This window comes from Medicago sativa, chromosome 6, assembly GCF_051527215.1.
Source record: "Medicago sativa cultivar Bolivia chromosome 6, Bolivia_mono, whole genome shotgun sequence".
Lineage (NCBI taxonomy): Eukaryota > Viridiplantae > Streptophyta > Magnoliopsida > Fabales > Fabaceae > Medicago > Medicago sativa.
In genome coordinates this window covers 15409837-15432977 of record NC_140754.1, presented here as the reverse complement: position 1 = coordinate 15432977, position 23141 = coordinate 15409837, and the positions used below count along the sequence as shown (strand labels likewise).

At 32.5% G+C, this 23141-nt stretch overlaps 2 protein-coding genes and 1 long non-coding RNA gene across 4 annotated transcripts; 1 reads left to right on the top strand and 2 right to left on the bottom strand.

Moving 5' to 3' along the window:
- Positions 1 to 307: 307 nt before the first annotated feature.
- On the bottom strand, positions 308 to 1910 carry LOC146913170 (uncharacterized). The gene has a single exon (XM_085716402.1). The coding sequence runs from the start codon at positions 1600 to 1602 to the stop codon at positions 820 to 822; it is 783 nt and encodes a 260-aa protein (XP_085572528.1). The 5' UTR covers positions 1603 to 1910; the 3' UTR covers positions 308 to 819.
- A 6461-nt stretch (positions 1911 to 8371) lies between these two features.
- Positions 8372 to 10096, bottom strand: LOC146913169 (uncharacterized). The gene is made up of 2 exons (XR_015013324.1): positions 9587 to 10096; positions 8372 to 8802 (listed from the first exon to the last, which is right to left on the bottom strand). It is a non-coding gene; the product is annotated as an uncharacterized LOC146913169 (long non-coding RNA).
- A 4080-nt stretch (positions 10097 to 14176) lies between these two features.
- LOC146913168 (uncharacterized) lies at positions 14177 to 20223 on the top strand. 2 transcript variants are annotated; one of them, XM_085716400.1, is made up of 14 exons: positions 14177 to 14231; positions 14394 to 14566; positions 14784 to 14830; positions 15953 to 16152; positions 16233 to 16576; positions 16694 to 16979; positions 17062 to 17129; positions 17630 to 17881; positions 18339 to 18414; positions 18552 to 18628; positions 18726 to 18775; positions 18867 to 18951; positions 19225 to 19323; positions 19704 to 20223. In XM_085716400.1, exons 3-14 carry the CDS (start codon positions 14805 to 14807, stop codon positions 19953 to 19955), a joined length of 1815 nt encoding a protein of 604 aa, XP_085572526.1. In that variant the 5' UTR covers positions 14177 to 14231; positions 14394 to 14566; positions 14784 to 14804; the 3' UTR covers positions 19956 to 20223. The 2 variants fall into 2 exon arrangements, with proteins under 2 accessions (XP_085572526.1, XP_085572525.1); XM_085716399.1 differs by having other exon boundaries at positions 15885 to 16152.
- Positions 20224 to 23141: the final 2918 nt, after the last annotated feature.

Sequence of the window (23141 nt, the reverse complement as noted above, 5' to 3'; positions counted from 1 at the left end):
TAAGAACTGGTTAATCAGATCACAGTACAACCAGACTAATATAAAATTAAGATCAAACCATTAGACAAACTAATCGATTCTCGATTTAACAAGTTGAACTATTTGTTTAAGTTCGATTTGTAAAACAATTTTATATATTACTTCAGATGAACTCTAAATCTAAGTTTAAAAATTTATCATAACTAGAACCAAATCACTTCTCAATCATAACTCCACAACTAATATTTATGTTTAATTTAATCTCTTGTTCATATACACAATAGGAGAAAACACAAGAAAAAAGTACAAAGAAAGAAAAGAGAGAAAATTAGAAAGCAAAATAAATGTAATTACACTTTGTGTGACCAAAGAACAAAAGTAAAAGGAAAAAACAATAACAAAGGACAACCCATGAAAGCAACATTAATTTTACCTGACATTTTGTGCCCCCTAAATCATGTGCTTGAATTACATCATTATTTGTCCATCTCATTCACAAACATCTTTTTCTTATCACTTTGTCTTCTTGATGCAAACAATTTACCTTTCAAAACTTTAACTTATACAAGCAACACCTAATTTTCCTTATCACAAGGCAAACCATGGAAATATAAAAAAATAAAAATATAGACCCTACCAATTTGCAAAACTAGTACAATTTAAAATAGAGAACAACTATTTTTTCGCAAATTAGTAAAATTACTTACGACAAGCCTAATTGAAAATTTACAATGAAATTTACTTATAACCTACTAACTACGGAATTTCGAACTAGACTTCAAGTCATGGTCGATATAAGTGGAAGGTCTAATCATCTGAGCCATTGTCAACCACGATTGGTTACTTCTTCTTACTCTTATCTCTATTGTTGGAGAAGATTGAACCAAAACCAAAAAGGTTTGAATAAGGAACATTCAAAACAGGACTAACCCTAACATTATTAGCATAAGCTCCACTATGACACCTCTTTATTGGAGCCTTTTGATGATTGTTTGAACCAAAGGAATTAGAGGACCTTGTAATAGAAGAATTTTTCTTTGAATTTTGCTTAACATTAGAACCTTCCTTTGATAGCATCCTCTTAACACTTGTTGATGAACCTGTTGAATTGCTTTTAGAAAGAAGTGGCAAAGGACATAAACTTCTACCATATCCACTTCCACAACTACTACTTCTCTTAAATCCCCAAAATGACTTAGAATTTGAACTATGCTTCTCATCCACTTCATCAATATTATTCAACTCTTTCACATCTTTTGTGATCATTTTCTTGGAATTTTTGCTTCCATTTGCATAAAGTGGTGGTAATGCAAAATTTTGAGGTGGTGTTGGTTGAACTTGAATTGTCGTTTGCTTCAAAGGAACATTTTTTTTCTTCTTCTTGAGCTCAGTTGGAAGAATAATACCATGTGAAAAAAGTTCATCAGCTGAAGATGATTCAAGCTCTGAAGTTTCATTGACACAAAAATCAAAATCAATGCTTGAATTCATATTAGATGAATTTGATCTTAGAGGGTGTTTTTCAATTGGTATTACACCTTGTTGAGAGAAATCATGTGAGAATGAAATTCTAGGACTCATTGTAATAACACTACAATTTTCTGAAAAAATTTCAACAACCATTTCATTCAACCAAAAAAGAGATTAAATAAATGACCAATTGAAAATGAACAATAGAGGGTTTAAAAACTAATACTCAAAAGTTGGTGGCCAAAAAGTAAGTCAATTTAGTTTATTAAAATTTATAATCAAAGGTGAAATAAAGAGTTGGAAGAAAAATTTGAAAAGGATGATGAGATTGAGAGAAAAAGATTATGGCATATGGAGAAAGTTTCAAAGCTTGGTTTGGAAATGAATATGGTGAATGCTTTTGGAAAAGTTTCAAAGTTGGTTTGTTTGGGGGTTGGCAGTGAGATAAGTGTTTAAATTGTGAAGACTTATTCAACAACCAAACCAGTAGTTAAGAAAAATCAAATTGACTACAAAGACAAATATATATATTATATAAAAATAAAATTAACTACTAAGAATGAAATATATAAATCGCACCAATTCCCAAGAATAGAATATGTAGAAAAAATAAACAATGAAATGTTTGTAACTTATTTGACTTGGGATGAAATGAAATAGATACTATAGTGTCACCAATATAGTTTGACTGTTTGAACATCAAAATACAAACATTCCTTCAAAAAAAATCAAAATACAAACATTAGGGATGCTAAATATGTTTATATTTCTCTCTCTCTTTTCACTTTTTTTAGTGAGATCTCTCACTCTCTCTTTTTTCTCTTATCATCTACAATTTACATGTATTTTAAAAATACACAAAAAAATACGTTATTTTTGACATCAATATTTTGATATCTAGAAAATCATTCTTCCGCGTTTTTTTGTAAACCAAATGTATCTTCCGCACGAAATTGTATAGACTAATTGTCTTGAGATAATTGAGATTCATTTAAGAGGTTAACCCCTTCCAACAAACGTTTCTTCGTACACATCAGTTAGAGATCAAACCCTAAGTCAAATAATTAAGGAACTCAAATATCTATCACTTATGTCACACTATATGTTTGTCGTGTTTATGTATGTTGTATTGGTTATTTGTTGGGTTAGTTGGTTAGAAGAACAATTGTCCTTCTTTACGAATATACAATCTTGTTGAGTAAGTTGAGAATATTTTTTTAAAACTTAAGTATCATAAGACATTTTTTTAGGGCATCTTAAGACAAATTGTTAAAATCATTAAATTCAAATATATCCAATTAAATGAATATTCTTTATGATTTTAATTTAATACTTTTGTAGTAAAAAGTGTTGATTTCTTTCTTTATGATTTTAATTTAATGAATACTTTCACTTTTTTCTTTATGATTTTAATTTAATGATTTTCCTTTGTTGTGTGATTCTTGATTTTCATTATTCTACATTTCGTAGTAAAAAGTGTATTGCATAAATTATATTCAACTTCTACGTGATTTTGTAATTTTAAATCATGGAATGCTCAACTTCTCCTATTTGATAATGTAACTTATATTTACGTACAAAATATCACTAGTGTAACATCTCGAACTACTTTTAGAATTGTCGACTCTCACAATCTAACACTAAAGGAATTAAAGAAAACTCACATGCATGACATTTTACAAATGTAGAGAACAAATTGATTGCACTCAATCAAACATGTCATACAAATGAATAATTAGTACTTGTCTCACTCAATCTATCATCAAATTTTTAAAGCTATACATGTCCACTATAATGTAAATGATAAATTAGTTCAACATAATAGCGATGCTCTATTGAGATATCTTGAGAACATTGCCGTCATGTTGTGATTTGATAACATAGGAATGATCTGAAATATTCTTGACATGAGACATGTAACCTTATACTGGAATCTTTTGGATTTGCTCATTAAGGGGTGTAGCAAGTCAGTCTTGTTGGATTTTAGACCTAGCCCTAGATGACCCCCGGTTGGTTGTATGAAATGAGAGTTTATTTTTCTATCCTTCTCACCCGGTTCAGATTATAAAATCAAAAATATTGTAGGGCGCGCGAGAAGTCTAGAGGTGAAGAAAGAAAATCTCTTATGGAATAGATATTCCATTTCGGTTAACTTTGGAAAGCTATTTTACCCCCTTAATTTCTTAAAAACTGCACCCGTTTGAAAGTTTATTTTAGATCGGGGATTTTTTTTTTTAGGTTTACTTATATAGAGGATAAAAAACTTGTAATTTTTCCAAGTTAACACATGTAGTGGTGAGAAAAGAAGTTCCGTATTCCATAATTGCCCATTGATCCAATGAAGTGCCTCATTCACGCAAGTGGAAAATTTATGTATGAGAATCGATGATGTTAAACTAAAATCAAGATGCTAACAGAAAATTGATCAAGTAATTATTGGCATATCCATTATAAATTGTTAGAAGTATGTGGTTGTAACAAAAAGTTAATACTATTATACGTAGTAGTTATTGTTGAAATTCAACACATTGTCGGGTATCTCCTATCCGATGTGGAACTCTTAACGGTTATAATAGTTAACTGGGCTTGAATCTTAGTCGACTTTACTTACCTCTAGTTTCGATTATGGATGCCTCTTTCTATTGAGAACTAAAGGGTTTGGACAAAAATAAGTAGTAACTAGACCTTAACCCGTGCGATGCACGGGTTTTTTGTTAATTCTTATGCATTTGAAATTCAGTAACATATTTAACTATGGTCATTGTTATTGTGAACAATTTTACATGCATAGAAAGAAACAATAAAAGAAAAAGAGGAAAAAAAATCAATTCACGGAATTTAGAGAATAGGAAAAGAATCTAAAAATCATGATGAATCTTCAGATCACTTCAAATTATGTATTTCAATATAAGTCATTCAACCCGTGCAATCAAAGTTCTAACAACAATTAATACACCAAAATAACTATTTAATTTCAATTCATCAAAATAATTGTTTGAACAAATATTTAAGAACAAAAAACGATACGCGTAACTGAAGGGAAAGAAAATGACAGTTTATGAGAAGTGGAAAAAGTGGGATAAGAAGCAGTTAATGAGAAGTGGAAAAGGTGGGATAAGAAATGGGGGGTGCAACCAGATTTCTAACAACAATTAACACACCAAAATAATTATTTGAGAACAAAAAATGATGCTCATGATAAAAGGGAGAGAAAATAACAGTTTATGGGAAGTGGAAAAGGTGGGATAGGCAGTGGGAGGCGGTTTTAGAATTTGAAAGCGAAATAAATTTAACAAAAACATGTGTGGCGTAATGGCAAAAACAATGAAAGATGACCATCAATAACGTGGTTCAACTCCCACCAAGGAATTTTTTCACAAAGCTTTTTTAAGCTAATCAAAAAGGGCGGGATTAGGGTTAATTAGGGTTGCTTTCAAGACTGTTTAACATTTAGATATATAAAGATAAAGATAATAATTGATCCTATAGAAATAATTAGGAAACAAAAAGACACAGAAAATCATACTACAAATTAAATTACATAGTGGAGCATTGTGCTGGAAAATAGATGTTCATTGTGAGATCTATATCAGTTCCGATTTCCAAGTCAATCTCCCAACCATACAGGGTCCATTATGTTCGAGACTAAAACAAAAAAACCACCTCATACTTGTCAATTCTTTCTCTTCCAATTTCTTTAATTAAAGTTATAAAATAGGTTTCACTTCAATGTCAAGGCCAGTTGCCATGTGAAGAAAAGAAAAGATACAAATAGAAAAGCCAATAACATTTAGTTATCATGTGCTACAAATAGGGACCAATGGCCCCATCCTCAGATCTTTTCACTGTCCCTTCCCTGCTTCTTCCCATACATCTACACACACTCATAAGCATATATAAATGGTGAGAGATATTATTTGACACACAAAAATCAGACACCATATACCATGAATTGGAAATTCTCTCTACACAAAAATCAGACACCATAATATTATTTTTTAAAATAATATTACTATATTCAATAAGTATATCTCTCTTGAAATGACATATTTTATAAATGGAGAAAATTTTCACTCACAATTAAATACATTCTGGTCTTGGAGTTAATCATCTATCATATTTAGAAAAACTTATTACAAATTAGTTCGTTTGTAAATGACTAATTTAGATGTTTAAATTTTTATTAAAGATTATTTTGAGAGACAATTTATATATCTTTTGTTAGAAGTTATTTTGAGTACAAATTAAAAGTGCGAATAAGATTTTAATTTTCCTCTAAAAAAATAAGACTTTGATTTATTAAATTTTATTTTTAATTTTAAGAAGACTTTACTCTTATTTTATATTCCTTCAGTTTAACGCAAATTATCAAATTATTTTCATGAAGCATATTAATCATTGGTTGATTCCCATTATTATAAATATAATGTGAACAACAATAAACTGAAAGTAACACATATAAATAATTAGAAGGTATAATCAATTAGAATATGTAACTAGTATTAAATTAAAAAACTGAAAATAACAATTATTTTGAGACATTAATTATTTTATTCATATGAAAGTTATTATGGGATGAGGGAGTAGTATATTGCTGTACTTGTTATTTAGGTTTTTTATTTTAATTTTTACAGATGCATTTTGGGATTGTTTGTTTAGACACAAATAATAAGCAAAAGTGGTTGGTACTAGTAAAATCTCTGATACCAATCTGAAAGCTCTAATTGTCTTGTGTCATGGGAAGATGAATTTGGAAGGAAAGAAAGTGGGACCTTATAACAGATTGGCAATCATGCATCAGTTGCATAATCAATCAAATGGTTTGGAATTTCATTCTACAGTGTGTTCAAAATTATTCAATTAAAGCTATTGGGTAGATGTATATAAAAGAATTATTTTATATATTAAAGGGCCATTCAGTCAAAAAAAAAAAATTAATGAAAGAAGAATCATTATTTTTTTTTTTTTTAAAGATGAAAGACTATTTAATTTCATTATAAAAATGCTAACAAAAATATAAGAGAAACATGATAAATATGAAGTCAAGCGTTATATAGAGATACTCTAACTAAACTATGAACAACTGTATTAGTTTGCCTTATAACATTCGCCAAATTGAAAATAGAATGGAAAGATATAAATATGGCTACATTTTGAGAAAATATCGCATAATTCATTAACGCACGATACTTTTCATGACTAATTTGCTATTTGATTCAAAAGTAATAGAATAGAAGAAATTGTTTATAAATTGTAGTTTACTGTTGGGTCATGAAGGAGAACAACCACACAAGTGACATCATATCTTCAAACCAAAAAATTAAGACACTGAATTTGTAGGTACTTTCATTTATATATTGCTCAATATCAACTATTTCACTTAAGTCAGAACAACATGATAAATATGAAGTCAAACATTACGTCAATATGCTTTATCTAGACTCTGAGGAACGCTTGCGATTTAACATTTTTCAAAATTAAAATAAAGTGGAAAGAAGGAATATATCTACATTTTGAGAAAATATCGTCTAATTCATTAACATAGTTTAGTGTTTTAGGTATACTTTTCATGACCATTTTGCTATTTGATTCAGAAATAATAAATATGATACAAGAAATCATTTAGTTGCAACATGTTGAACCATGATGAAAAGTTTCATTAGGTTGGATTATTACATTGAGTGAAGAGTAATCACATAAATGAGTTGAACCATCATATCTTCAACCAAAATATTAAAGCATTGAATTTATCCAAAGTGAGACTTAACCTCACATTTGACGCATCACAACATCTCTCTGTCAAGTAATCCAACGCAAAGAATATCTCCCACTCTCTCATCAAGACGAACTAGTGCTCTAATATAATTTTGGACCATGAGAGAGAGGTTGGATTATCACAATTAGCTTAGAAGAAACCTACAAGTAAGATTGCACATCATATCTTCAGATAAAACCTTAAAACGTTCTCGTGAGCTTAGCTCAGTTGGTATGGACGATGCATAAAATATGCAAGGTCCGGGGTTCGAACCCCTACCACCACAAAAAAAAAGATAAAACCTTAAAACATTGGATCAGAGATAATCTCACTCATATATTGTTTTATCTCCGCACTTTATACTTTATAAAACTTTAACTTAGAAACAATAACATGTGTTAGGATGCAAGAAGTTAAGAATGCACTTAGTTCTAGATACATAATTAACTAGGATTTTGAACTTCAAAGTTAGACACACGACAAATGCTAATTTATCAAAATACTCTATTTATCTAAAATCTCAAATGAAACTACATGATTCGACTCCAGATTAAACATTCATCTCAAGTTTGAATTTGAATCTTAAAAATGCATTGGTGTTAATTTTTTTAAGAGCTTTGTTACTCTACTCATATCCTAATGGCTCAAGAAATCAGTCTTTAGATTTATTATCTTAAAAAGTATTAGGTGAGATAATAATATAAAAGTGCTTTTTTTTTATAAATAAATAAAAATTAGCCAAAAACATCATTTGTTTTTATATCTTAAATGAAATTGGATTGCCTGCTACTAAAGCATAGTGGGACATGGTTTCTGAAAACAAGAGTGTGTGATGTCTGATAGAATATATTTGGGTAAATACAGACTTTGGTCCCTTAACTTATTTTTGAGTTTCATTTTGGTCCCTTAACTTTAAACTGTCTCAATTTGGTCCCATAAATTTTCTGTCGTTTACCAGTTTAGTCCTTTCCGTTTGTTTTTTAATGTTATATATTTTTGATATTGTTTCAACCATTCGATTGCAGGTCCATTGTACACCATACTGAACCAACAACATCTAATTTTTTTCCCAAGCTTCATCTTCTTCCTTCCACCACTTCTCCATACAATATACCAGGAACAAAAATAATAAAAAAATTCAACATTTAACCAAAAATAATACCCAGATTCAACACAACAAATAAAATATATTGCAGATTCATTAAAAAAAATATCATAGAAATCTTCAACTTCATATCATCTTCACCAACATTCATTAAAAAAAATCCAGAAAAAATGAACAACTCATAATCAATTAAACAACATCACCAACAACAATATCATAGAAATCTTCATCTCTTCTTCCTTTCAAAAAACACTACAATGACCCACATATACAAAATTGCACACAATTTCACAACACACAAATTTTAAAAAATTTCAAAGATCTTCAAATTCTTCTTATCTTTTCTTTCGAATTCTTTCTCATTCTTCTATTCATTTTGTTGAATTTCCAAAAAATCCCTTACAAATCAGAAACAAAAGGACAAGGAACCGAAAAACCAGAGTTAACAGCAATAGCAGCACCAGCTAAAGCACCAAAATCTGCAGCACCCAACCTGCCACGGACCCGGATTCACTGACTTTAGCGCGGGAAAAGTCATGTGACTTTCACCTAATCTCGTCCGTCTGATCAATATTTTGCATCAGATTCTGCCACGTGTCCTATATCTTTATTTTTTTGTTTTCGAAAAAAAAGACATGTACAGTAAAGTTTGAGATTTGAAGTCGCCACCGTCAGCCAAAATTTCTCTGCCCTGCCGTCGATCTGAACTCCGCCGTCGATACTCCTACCACCCCTTTTTTTCTAAACAAAAAAACTGTATCAGATCCAAGAAGCCTTTATCCCTTGAAGTTACTGCCATCAACCAATTTTGTCCGACCCACCGACAAACCAAGCGCCGCCGTTGACCCTCCACCTGTCGTCGATCTGTGTGTTACCTTCAACCTTTTCTGTTAACAAAGGGAAGCATGTGGTTAGTGCAGAGGAGATGAAGCAATTGGTCATGGAGGTTTTGCAACTCATGATCCAGATGTTTGTGTTGAGTGGGTATCAGTCGACGAAGGATGTACGATTTTGTTTAGATGGTTTGAATCAGAAACATGGACGTGACAGAGGCTGTGGACTCACCGGCGCGGCGGCTATGGAAAGAGATTCATAAGGCAGTGGACGACGGCAACCACTCAAATTCATCTTTCTTTTTATTTTTTTTTGAACAATTAACTTTTACAAATAAATATGGGACACGTGGCATGATCGGAGACAAGACATTGATCGGACGGACGGAATTGGGCGAAAGTCACATGACTTTCCCGCCCCAAAGTTATTGAATCCATATCCACCTGCCACCACACACCAAACTGACCCACAGCAGCAGAAGCACACCACACCTAAAACCAACCCACTAACAACACCAAAACAGAACCAGCAGCAGCACAAAAAAAGCCACTCAGCCGGATCACCCACCAAGACAAAAGCGGGGTTTAATTAGAGTTGTTGTTGGTTTATGGGTTTACCTGACATTAGTTTAGAGAAGAGAGTGTTGAGAGGTTTTTTTGGTTTATTGGATTTGAGAATTTTTACGTTGGATATTTTGGGGTAAGGATGAAATGAGTCTGAAGGCGAAATTTAATTTGGGGGAATTGAAACAATGTCGTCTGAGAAGGTTTTTGAGAAAAGAAGCCATGAAAATGGAAGAGGCTAGTGATATTGTGCTGATGGTGTAATCAATGGAAAAAGATGATGTTGAAGGAGGGTTTAATTTATGTTGTTTGTTTTTCTGACATGAAGAAATCGCTGATGCTGTTGTTGGAATGGAAGATGAATAGAGATGAGTTTTATTTGGGGATGAAGAACATAGGGAAGAAGATGGAGGAAAAAATTAAGTGTTTGTGGTTTATTATAAGCTACAATAGACCCTTCCATGATCCAACGGTCTCCATTTAAAACAAAGATCAAACAGTTAAAAATGAAAGATTTAATAAGGTTTATGGTGGATCACCAATAAAGTTGATTCACCTAAGACATTTAAAGTTAAAAACAAACGGAAAGGACCAAAATGGTAAACGGCAGAAGATTTATGGGACCAAATTGAGACAGTTTAAAGTTAAGGGACCAAAATGAAACGCAAAAATAAGTTAAGGGACCAAAGTCTGTATTTACCCAATATATTTAGTACTCCCTCCGTCCCGGAATAACTGACCCATTTTCTAAAAAAAAGTGTCCCAAAATAACTGACCCATTTCAATTTTCAATACAACTTTCATCATTCCCAATACAATATAACACTAAATAATACTCCACTTTTATCATTCTCAATACAATATATTCCACTTTCCCCTTTATTTATACACTTTTCTTAATCTGTGTGAAAAACCAAAGTAGGTCAATTAAATTGGGACGGAGGGAGTACCTTACACGTAAGGCATGATGGAAATTCTAGCTAATTGGGGAACATCAATGCATGAACGAGTTATGTACTTGATTTAAAGGTATTTTGAGGATAGGCTCAAAAGGATAATAAAAAGGTGGCATTTAACATAGTTTATATGGTCATAGTCTCGACAGCTTAGTATGGTTTATTGTGGCAAAGTATTGATGAATATTTTTCCCTTAGATCTAGATTCATAGGTTGGATATTTTGGAACATATAGATTAATATTTTTGGTTTCAAGTGTAGAGAAGACTATAAGATTATTCTTTTAAAAATAAATTTAAATTAAGGGAGACGCATAGGGGTGGGAATAGGTCAGACCGCTCATCAGGGGCCTATGGCTCGGCCTACTAAAAGCTCGGCTCGGCCTAACTTGCTTAATAAATGGGTTAAGCTTGAGCTTTTTAAAAAGCCTATTAATTTAATTAGGCCATGCTTAGGCTTATAAAAAAGCATATCAAGCCTACCAGGTCGGCCCTTTTTCCATATATATATATATATCAAAAAGAATTACTGATCCTTCAAATTCTCATACCACAATTATTATTTTGTATGACATTGCTATTGATATATTTATATATATTTGTGTGAACTATTAAGGCTTACTATTAATATGCCTAAGGTCAATATAGTTATTAGATTAAGTTTGAAATTGAAATCTTTGCTGTTATAAGACATGATTATTCTTGAGTTTCTATCCATCTATAAATTTTACAATTGTGTTTCATTAGTTTAATCTGTATCTAATTAATGTTTTATCTCTACATTAAGTACGTTGCACAAATTGAAAGGAAAAAAAAATAATTGATGAACAGACTCTGTTTGAAATTTGTAACACAAACTAGGCTTTTAAATAGGCTAATAAGTCAGGACAGACTTTTAAAAAGGCCAGACCAGACTTAAAATAAAGCCTTTGACAGGTCAAAGGCCAAGGCTTAGGCCTTACTTTTTTCAACTAGGCCTAGCCTATTTAAGCAAAGCTCGGCTCACCCCGGCTCACCCCGGCTCATTCCCACAGACGCACCTCATGTAAATTTAGAGAGAACCACCCAATTTTATTTTAAATGAAATTTATATACGTATAACGTACTAAATACTAATTATGAAATTATTTCAAAAAAAAAACTAATTATGAAATTCTAGACTATAACTCAAGTCACAATGTATTCAAGTGAAAAGTTTGGTCATCTTCTAGGATCAGGTTATGTTATTCTTTTTCAATGACAAATGTATAAAAATCCATTTAGATTCAGATCCCATAAAGACTTGAGTATGAATCTCATCATTCATAATGTGAAGACCTTGTCAACGTAAAAGAAAAAAAAAATCTTGATGATATATAAATATTTTTGTTAGAGTTCTTTAAACTAAGACTTTCCTTAACTCTAATGATCCTTCTAGGATCGAACTTGCCTAAACTCTTGTAACTTTGATGTCATCCATATCAACTTTGGTCTATTATGACGTAAAGAATTTGAATCTATGACAACATCGATGTCAACTTGAACCTTAGATGAATTTTGCTTTTAGTATATCATTTTTATGTATTTTTAATTTTCTCTTTCACAAAAAAAGTTGATAAATTGTTTTATGTACAAAAAAATATAAAAATGAATTAATTTAACTTTTTTAATTATATTTGAACCGAGAAAAAAAAGAGGAAAGAATTACATGAATTTACCAAGACGCTAGTAATATGAAATGAGCATAGGCTGCTAAAAAAGTAAATGAAATGAGCATAAGAATTCATGGATCCCATCAATATGATAAATTGAAAAGTTAACACTTGAGGTGATAGCTCAATGGTAAGAATTTGGTTTTATGATTTTAATATATAAAGTTTAAATACATTTAGAGTCAATTGTAAAAATGATCACCAATACCACTTTGATCCATAAAAAACGATAACTCAAAATTTTAACTCAGACAAGTCAATTGGAACATTTTTTTTTCTGCCTCATGCACAAGCTCAGGTTGTGACACAAGGACATGCTCAGGCTGTGTCTCTAGCGCTCATGCCTAATTGAGGCAATCATCATGGACATCTTATTTCTCTTAATATGGTTGACATGAGCTTCCATATGGTGAAAAACACATTTCAGATTCTAAAATCTGAACAATACCAATTCCATTGAAAAACACAAATAAACTAATAAAGATTTGAACAAATGTGTAATAGCATCTTGTGTAGTTGAATGCGTTTGAAATGTGATGAATTTGATTAACTTAAGATGAAAATGACACAAAGATGTGATATTTAAAGTTTTGTGTGACGTGTGCTATTCCCAAAATGGGCTTAGACGTTCGTTGGACCATTATATTTAGTTTGAACATCTTTTTTCTGGAACAGGCTATCTTCACCACCACATTTTGTCAGCCACACTCAAATTCTTAAAAAAATATATTATAAATACCCTAGTACTATAAAAAGAAGAAACTTAAGTTCATTTTTTTTAGGTTTCGTATGGTTATTAACTAAATAAGTTATTATTTACTCAAATTCATATTTTTTTTTTCAAAGTTTATTATAACGAAAAAATATTTTTAGTTAAGAACCATAAGAAAAGTATTTAAGAAAATGTACTATGTTTTGGTCATTTCAAATTAATGACATTGTTTCCTTTTTCAATTTTTAGAATATTAAATTCATTATGTTTTATTTTAAATTATTTTTTATAATTCGAAATATTGTTTTTGAATGATAATAAAAATGTAAAAATGAATTGTTTTAGGGATTAAAATGTTCATCTTAGTTCAAGTGATAAGATATTTGAACATTTTAAACAAGTGGTCATGAACTCAAACTCTGACTCCAGTGGCGGAGCCAGGATTATTGTAAAGCTCGGGCAAAAAAAATTTGCAACACATTTATAGGGGTTTACATAAGAAATTGCAAGCAAATAATCAAAAAATCTAAAGAAATGCCCAATTTATGGGTTTATATAATAAATTCATAGGGATTTAGATAAGAAATTGCAAAAAAAATTGGTCGGAGCCCGGGCGAGTGCTCGGGGTCGCCGGGCCACAGAACGCCCCTGTTTGACTCCTACATAGGTAAAAAAACAACAATTGGATAGAAAAGTTTATCTTGTGTGTTCCACAAATCCCATAACGAAAATTAGTGAGGTCGGTATATGTGTTCAAACGGGGAAGAAATTAAAAAAGACTTGGCTGTACATTTTTTTTGTTGTTGTGTAAATTGAGTATCCTCGAGTCAAGTATGACCGTAATCGATGTCACCACCGCATTTTCAAAGCAAGATTCAAACCAAAAAATCTCTAATTAAATTGGAAAAGATCTTTACCGTATCATCCAAATGCTCTTCCAAAGTGATTGTAAGTTTTTGTTGAGATAAATAAATACAAGGATAAAGAAGTAATTGCAAGTCTCCATATTCCTCTCTTTCTCTCTTCTCCACTTCACTCTTTCCAGCTTCTCTTTAAACAAACACAACCTACACAATACACGTGGTTTTATCATAAATTCATAATCTTTCTACTTCACCTTGTTCTGTGTTGCAGTGAACAAGACACAAATGCGTTCCAAATTTTAAGGTACATCTCTTGTTTCTTCATGTTCCCACATACTTCAATGTTAGTTATAGTTCAAATTCGGTGCGTTTTTTTGTTTTGTTTTTTGAACAGTCCTAATAACCTATTTGACAAATATTGCTGATTCTTTATCTAAATTCTTCTTAGCTCAATTTTCATTGGCAGTTTCAATCTAGTGAATTGGATGGCTCACCTTATGAAGATTCTCCATGAACAAGTCTTCTTAAACATTTCATGTTGCTATGACAGCCCCAAGTTGCTTAAACATAAAACATGTTCTTATGTTCCAAAAGTTGTCAAATTTCAGAAATATAATGGTGCTCTATTGGCTATGCAAGGTTATTTTACTTTACTTATGTTGCTTTTTGGTTTAATAGTCATTTTGGTCCCTGAATGTGTATTGCGCAGTCATTATTGTTCTTGAATGTATTGAAATTGCTAACACATTGCCAAGTGTCTTACACATTCATTCAGGGACTATAATGATTTTTTTACCTTTTTTTATTCTTTATCTGTTCTCTATTTTTGTGTTTTAATTGATGTTATTTTTTACAGGAAATGGAGAGTTAGCAGGTCATGTTGTCAACTCATTCAACCATAAGGTAATATAGTTTATAGGCCTTTTTTGTGCCACAATCTTATGTTATGATATTTTATCATTGTATGATTAAGTGCTTTATAATAAATGCGATAATACTTGGTTTTCTATTTTCTGAAATCCAACATAACAAAGATGCGTGTGAAGGGTTGATTTCTTTGCTCTGATAAACGAAAACATGTACTCTATCTGAACAAAAATGTTTATTAGAATGAAAATGAGAGGAAGAGAGAGCGAAGAAAGAACGAAAATGCATCATGTAAGGATATTAGGCACATACTCTATCTGTCATCATGGATTTCTCTTTAGTGCCTTATAGTATACAATTGTTATGAAAGAAATCTGACAGCTCTGTCACATTTCTTAGCAACTTAGGTTCCTTGTTTATGATATTTTACCTTTAAGGATAGGAAGAAATATTGTTGTTACTCTCACTTGGATGCATACACTTTCTTTTCGTAAACAAGGTCATCATACCTTGTGTTGAGATTTAATTAAATTTTGAAGGGTTAGGGTGATAAGGATGTAACTCCTGGCCTCAGTGTTGTCAAATAGCCGCGCTATCGCATAACAGTATTTAACAAACCACTATTATTCTGCGACACAAGATTTAGTACAAATTAATGTCAACTAGCAGTTATAGCACTATAACGTGGCGGAATATGAACAAACCGATATTTTCGGTCATATCCGCTTTGATACAAAGACTAAAAGTTTCCTGAAATATTAAGATGCTAGATGTATACCTAACACACACCCTTGTCTGCAAGGCCTTTGGACTTAGGCATGATGTGCGGAAAAAGCATAGGTCAACAAACCTTGTGCTGAAACATTATTAACCATGTGGGGATTGCGTTAACCATTTAAAAAGTCGTCGAATTTAGGTGTCCTAAATTGATGCTCAAATAATATTTTTGTATAGTATAATCAGTAAGAATATATGTTATCGCAATGATCGTCGTTATCGGCTGAACATAATCGATGTATTCTTAATGAAATGATGTCTTATTTGCTGTATATTTTTGTTCTGGCTCTAAGTATTATGGTTTTACTGTTAGATTTACATTGATAATGGAGGAAAGTTGAATGGTATTCCTCATATACAAACTCTTAGAGAATTTCCTAGGGAGGAGCTATTTGGAAAAGTCGTCATGGTTCGATTTGATTCTAACATATTGCTCAAGCAAGAGTGTAACCAGAAGAATCAATCAGATTTCAATGCACTGTTAACAATTAAATATTTACATGAAGCCGGAGCAAAGGTCATCCTGGTCAGTGATTGGACAAACCCTTCAGAACTTTGCACAAAATCGGTTGCAGTTGCAGGTACATTCGTAAGGGCTTTCTTGAAATTAACAAGTTGTTTGAGCTTCCATATTAAACAAGTGATTATCTCTATCCTATAGGATTCTTATCAGAAATCCTTCAAATACAAGTTATTCCACTTCAAGGCTTTTTGTATGACAAGCTATCAGAGATTAAAGGCTTCGAGAAAGAGAATATCTATCTTCTTGAGAATCTTTATAATATCAAAGACGAAGTTGCTAACTGTTTGAAGTATGCTAGAGAATTATCTTCAGGAGTTGATATCTTTGTCAACGACTCCTTCTCAAACTCTCATAAAGTTCTAGCATCAACTGTCGGCGTTACTCGTTTCTGCTATGCTTGTCTAGCTGGTTTTCATTTCGAAGAGAAGCTTCATCTCGTGAAGAATTTAGCAGAAGCCAATAAGAAACCATATGTAGCACTTGTATGCCTCTTCTGCTGTTATAGCATTAGTTTTGACTATGACAAAATATCTCTTCAAGATAGCCTCAAGTTCTCATATCGATAGAGTTATTCACCGTTTATTTCTCATACAATTCAGATTGGAGGCGGTAATCTCGCAGAGAAAGCAGCTTCCTTTCGGTTTTTAGCCTCCAGATGTCAGGGTTTTGTTTTTGTTGGAATGATGTCATTTCAAATAATGCATGCATTAGGAGTACAAGTTCCTATTGATTTGGTGGACCGTAAGGCATTTAGTGAAGCTCAAGATATAGTGAGACTTGCTCGCAATAACAATGTTACAATATTGTATCCAAAAGATTTTTGGTGCAGGAATAAAATTGATCCAAAACAATTGCATGTTTTTCCTTCTCATGGACTTTTGGATGGTGAGATTTTCTTCAAATTCATAAATGCTTCAATCAACTTGAGCCGATAATAAAATTTGATCGATTTTTAACTTTGATCTAGGTTGGATGCCTGTTGACCTGGGACCTGTAACATTGGATGAAATTGGTTCAATGCTTAAAATTTGTAAGGTACAGTAGTAATTTATTTATAAGTTGTGCTATTTTGATGCACAAATTTGATTATAAATTTTGGCGGCAAGAGTTCAAATATGTGGTTAATTAGGTTCGGTGAATGGTTAATGAATATAACGATGTGTTGCAACTCATTAACTATCATTTGAATACAATTAACCGAGATTTTAAACTTCATTAGCCACACATTTGAACTGCTTCAACCATCTAAATGGTTGTCAAAGTCGTATCGAGATTTTACTTTGAATTTGTGCATGTAGCCAATGTCGTCGAAATTTGAACAGATTATTGTTCTGTAACGTGTCGTTCAGTACAAAGTCAACGTGTTGTCAAATAGTGGCTATAGCCGCTATAGTACTAGTGTACCAGAATTTGAACACTGATATTTGTAATTGATTCGTAGTAATATTTTCATTTTAAGATAATGGTTTATCCTTCCATTTCACAAAGTCAAATGAAAATGAACCATCTAACTTTATTCTTTGAATCAAATACAGAAAATAATTTGGATTGGTCCAGTGAAATTTGCTGTTCGGAGTGAGCACACAAATGGAGCATCTAAATTGACAAAAATTCTTGTTAAATTAAGCCAAGGAAACTGTGAAACAACTGTTGTTGGGACTACAGCATGCAAGCTTGTGAGACAAGAAACAAGTTCATCGTCTTCTATAAATATGGTTGAGAATGCTTCAGTAGTATGGGAATTTCTCAAAGGAAGAAAGCTCCCTGGTGTTTTGGCTCTTGATAGAGTATGTTTATATTACTATTCTACTCCATATTTCTGGATAATGATTCAATCTGTTATGAAAACATCAATGTTGTCAAATAGCGGCCATAGTGACGTTACAACTCTTTAGCGTAGCAGAATTCGGGCAAATCCCTACTTTCTGCGATACACTTTTTAGTACGAAACTTTGTCAAATAGCAGATATAGCAACGATATACAATGCAGCGCAGCGAAATTTTAACAGACAGCTATTTTTTAATATCTGCGATTGACAATACCGGAAATCTTGAATTTTGCATAAACTATCTTACATGCTTCTTGTGCTTGAACTGTATGATTTAAGCCAGTAGAATTTTCGCAGATGGCTAACTTTTTTGGTAAATTGTTGATGTTAGTATTTTAGTTAATTGTGCTGATGTATTCAATCTTGATCTATGCAATTGAAACTGCTTCAATCTTATGGTAGTCATATTTTGCAGGCATACCCTTTTGAAATCAACTGGAATAACGTTTACTATGACGCAACTCAATCTCTTGTCGTTGACATTGGAAGTGGTACTTCTGTTTTCTATATATATAATAATGTTTATTATGTGCACATCTCGTAATTCTGAAACACTATAGAATACATTTTCTTTCAAAACAGTCCTTATGTTACTTGTTCCTCTTAACATTTGAGCTTTTCATGACAGGCAATGGACTTTTTCTTCTCGAAATGGCAAAAAGGAGGAAAGATTTGAACTTTCTTGGTTTGGAGATGAATGAAAAGGTTCTATACTTGTTACCTACCTTGTTCCTAGCCTTTTTTGCTACTCTTTTTCATTATCTATTTTTTCTTTTATTTTAACCATTAAAATCTTTTTTAGCTTGTTTTGCGCTGTCTGGATTCGACTCAACGGTTTGGCATAAAGAATGGGTAATGTTACAGATACATGCTACATTTTTAGTTTTTATTCATTATTTTGTTGAGCTTTCTAAGCTTTTCTTTCTTCCTTTATCTATTTTAGGCACTTCATTGCTACTAATGCAACATCAACATTTCGTTCAATCGTTTCTTCTTACCCGGGAGAGTTGGTTCTTGTATCAATACAGGTCAAACTTAATATTCATTACATTCTGACTTTTATCGTTCTCTTCTCTGCCATTAGTACTGCCATGCATACATCTCCGTTGATGTCACTGCCACCATTTCAGCATCTTACTCCCGTGGTAAAGATGGATCAAATCTATTTAAGAGAAATTGAATTTTATTGAATAAACAATCCAGATTGAGTTTACTATAATAAACATCTTTTCATGTATATATTTTCCTTTCTCCGTCATTTACTAAAGCCTAATCTTCATTTTGCCTTTATTTTTTTGCAGTGTCCAAACCCTGATTTCAATAAACCTGAACATAGATGGAGAATGCTGCAGAGATCCTTAATTGAAGCAGTGGTGGATCTTCTCGCATCTGGTGGAAAGGTAATAGACTCTGAAGAAGTTCTTCACTTTTAGTTGTTGTCAGCAGTGTTGTCAAATTGCAGCTATTGCAGCACTATAACTCTATAGCGTAGCGGAATTGAATAAACTGTTATTGTTCTGTGATACGGTATTTAGTACAAAGTATTGTCAAATAGTGGCTATAGTGTCGTTATAGAACTATAATGTAGAGCAATTTGAAAATACAATTATTTTCTACGATTTCAATTGACAACACTGGTTTTCGGTATTTATATTCATTGTGTCACTACTTGTTTAGTGCTACTTTGTTGCGTCGAAAGATGAGTTACTCCAACTTGTATTCTTTGAATATTCTTGAGTTTAATTATATTGAGCTTGATTAGATTCTCAACATTGATCAGGTCTTTTTGCAATCTGATGTGGAAGAGGTAGCAATAAGAATGAAAGAACAATTTTTGAGATATTGCAAATGTAAGCTTGTTTTGGAGAATGGCCAAAGTGATTGGCTTGATGAAAACCCATTTGGAGTTAGGTCAGATTGGGAAAAACATGTTTTAGAGCATGGGGCGCCTATGTACCGAATGATGTTTTCTAAATCATCGGAGATAACTGAAGTTTCGGTTTCAAATGATGTAATTCAAAAAGTTTGTTAATCCATCAACCCTTTGATGGTTTACTTTGAGCTAGTTCATGAACCAAACGAGTTGAACCATACATAGCTCGAGTTCAACTCAATAATTTAACAAGCTCAATTTTCATCTTAACTTTAGATCATTTAGCTCAAGAATCAAGTTCAAAAAAATCAATTGTTGAATTGAGGCTTGAACTAATTTTGAGTTGGACCGATTCATTGTCAGTCTTAGGGTTATTGATATTTTTTTTGCAGAATCTCATAGTCAATCCATGCCAAGTTGACATAGACATGTTAGTTGTGTTGTAGGTAATATTAGCTAGTTCACATTTTTTTTTTATGAACTTCTAAGACATGGATTAGTTAATTCATCTGAAGAAGTATTCATCCAGCTAGCATTGGAGAGTTGAACGTCCTTTTACAATAAGGGATGCCAAATTTAATGTGCATGTGATCTCTAAACTTCAAGATTTCTCCTCCAAGGATGACTGAAGTTAGCTTTGTGTATATCTTTTTTTTACATTGGCCTAGAAATTTATAATTTTTATAAATGGTACTATGATATTGCATGTACAGTTTGGTTAAGATCATACACATTCATATATGGAACGCCATAATTAACATTTTGAGTTGTCAGAATGATTTTGAAAATGTTAAATAGGTATAAGAATAATTTTTTGTAGAAATTAAAAAGAATCTAAGATTTTTTTCATTAGAGAATAAAAAATATATATAAATAAAGTTATGGTTTCATCATTGATTTAAAAAGGAGAACCCAAAATAAAATATAAAAAGGTATATATAAATAAAGTTATGGTTTCATCATTGATTTAAAAAGGAGAACCCAAAATATAAAATATAAAAAGGTATTTTAGAATACCTCTTTTTCTTCTTTTTTTCCTCTTCTCCTTTGCCAGTTTCGATCCATGGTTCGGGAGGTCAAATTATGACTTAAAGACCACCAAACCAATGAAGAAACCAGCGATAAAGTTTACCAAACATATTATAATATATTGAACCATAGCAATTATTGCAAACTTGTGATTTTTCCATGTCGTCATGAATCATAAAATAAGAAATAGGACAGTCTTTTTTTTTTTTTTTTTTGTAGAGGTTAAAAATAAAGAAGTTTCTAGTTTGTAAATTAGTGAATGGTATTTTGGGAGCCTTTATAGAGAAAAAAATTGTACATGTCTAACATCTATTTTTTTTTATTGGATGAAATCAATGTGGACCCTACCACTTCATGTGGGATCTATTTTCAAAGTGTGAGATTCACATTATTTCATCCAACGAAAGAGTGAGTGTTGAGGTGTGTTAACAATATAGTGTTGCTAGCACCCCTCATGCTAACATGAAAAAAAGGTTGAATTATAGTATTGAATGAAAGAAAGCTAAATTGTGATTTGGAAATGTTATAGGGAATCTTTCAATATATTCGTAAAGGATCTCATTCTTCGCTTGAACTATAGAGTTGATGGAGGCCATGATTTTTGGCTGACGCCTCTTGGCAATGAAGCGTGACGTGAAATCCTCACATAAGGTCATACGTTAATCAATGGAATTGTCCTCTAGCCCCTTTGAACTAGGTCATTGTTGCCTCTTTCAATGTGAGGAGGGAAAACTTACACTTCACGACTCCCCTGACTTGGTGGTAGTCGAGGGAATTGTCCACATGTTTGACATGCTCCTTAGGGTTCCAGGTTATGTCATAATACACTAGCTTTGGGGGCATCTCTAGGGATCTAGGAATGTCCCAATCATCAATTTTCCTTCTAAATGGTCCCATTTAGTGGCGGGAACAGATTTTCTCGAGGAAAGTGTCCTAGTGCTTATTATGGTGATGAAGTGAAGAGGAAGACCTTAGACGACTACAAGGAGGGGAAGTATGGGTGCAGCTATAACCACCGGAGTCGTGAGAGCCTCCGCTGTGGCGGTGAGAATGAACTTTCTAGAATGGATCCAGATGTACTTCCTGTCTAAATGCAACATCAGCTACCCCGTTCAGCACAATGGCAGTTTGCTAACTTTGTTGAGAAACATCGATCTGAGTCGCGATTTTGGTAGAGATGTTGTCTTGATTCACCTCTACTCGTGCAACTTGTACATTTTGCTGCTATTGTAGGTTGAAGATATTCTTGAGCATATCATTCGACTTAGGAGCGTCGAGCGACTCCACCGCCTGTTGATTATGATTTTGCATGTTCTATGGAGCAAAAGGCGGTGAAAATAGAGGAGGTCAAATAGTTGACGACAAATGGATTTGTTGACTATGGGGAAGGGGAAGAGTATTGCCTTGGTGCCATGGAGAAAGAATGGTGACGCACCGCTCTCCCTGAACCAGAGAAAGAACAGTGTTCGTGTTGCCTTCAAGCATAGGAGACAGAACATGATTAACACTGTAACACCCATACTAAATTGTCTAGAATATTTAGCATGCGTGTTAAACTTGGTATCAGAGAAGGTCGATTCAGATCATGTCTTGGGTCATTAGAATTCAATAAATGTAGTGGGACATGAAGGGTTCACACATAAGTTAAGGATAATTAAGTAAATATGCGGGACACTGAAGGCTTACATATCATACAAGATAATTAATTAAAATATTATATTATATACCAATGTGTCTTTCAATGTTGACATCAGTGGGACATTGAAGGGTCACATATAAGTTCAGATTTATTTAAAATGTTAAGTCGTGTCTCTTGTTGTCCACGTCAGTGGGACACAGGAGGTTCACGCCAGTAGGATGGGACACTTTCCGCAAGGATGACCCGCACGACGACAAGAGGAGTTCGGTGATTAGACTCAGATAGGAGTTTTCATCGATCAACAGTGGTATGTACTCTGGGGTTACTCCACTCGGATGCATACCGTAAAATGAACCAAGATAATTATTGTGTGTTACACGCTAACTTCTAACATAGTAAGATATATATATATATATATATATATATATATATATATATATATATATATATATATATATGATTATAAGATACAAATATGATATAGCAGGAAATCCTAATAGATACAGATAGCGATTCTAGTTTCCCCTGGTTGCTATGTTATGCAAAGCAGATAGAAAACCCTAATCTAGGGCTATGTAGAGAGAGATGGCAATCACAGGATCCCCGAGATTGCCTACAACTTAGGATAAGTGGAACTCACTAAGATATCCTGTCTCACCCCAATCCCTTTTATTTTT

Bases quoted from the DNA above. Each gene is read 5' to 3' on its own strand.
- LOC146913168 (XM_085716399.1), top strand. From the start codon at position 14,413: ATGGCTCACCTTATGAAGATTCTCCATGAACAAGTCTTCTTAAACATT. The intron at 14,831-15,884 runs GTAATATAGTTT...TTTTACTGTTAG, and splicing joins TCAACTCATTCAACCATAAG to ATTTACATTGATAATGGAGG. The intron at 18,415-18,551 runs GTACTTCTGTTT...TTTTCATGACAG, and splicing joins TGTCGTTGACATTGGAAGTG to GCAATGGACTTTTTCTTCTC.
- LOC146913170 (XM_085716402.1), bottom strand. From the start codon at position 1,602: ATGGTTGTTGAAATTTTTTCAGAAAATTGTAGTGTTATTACAATGAGT.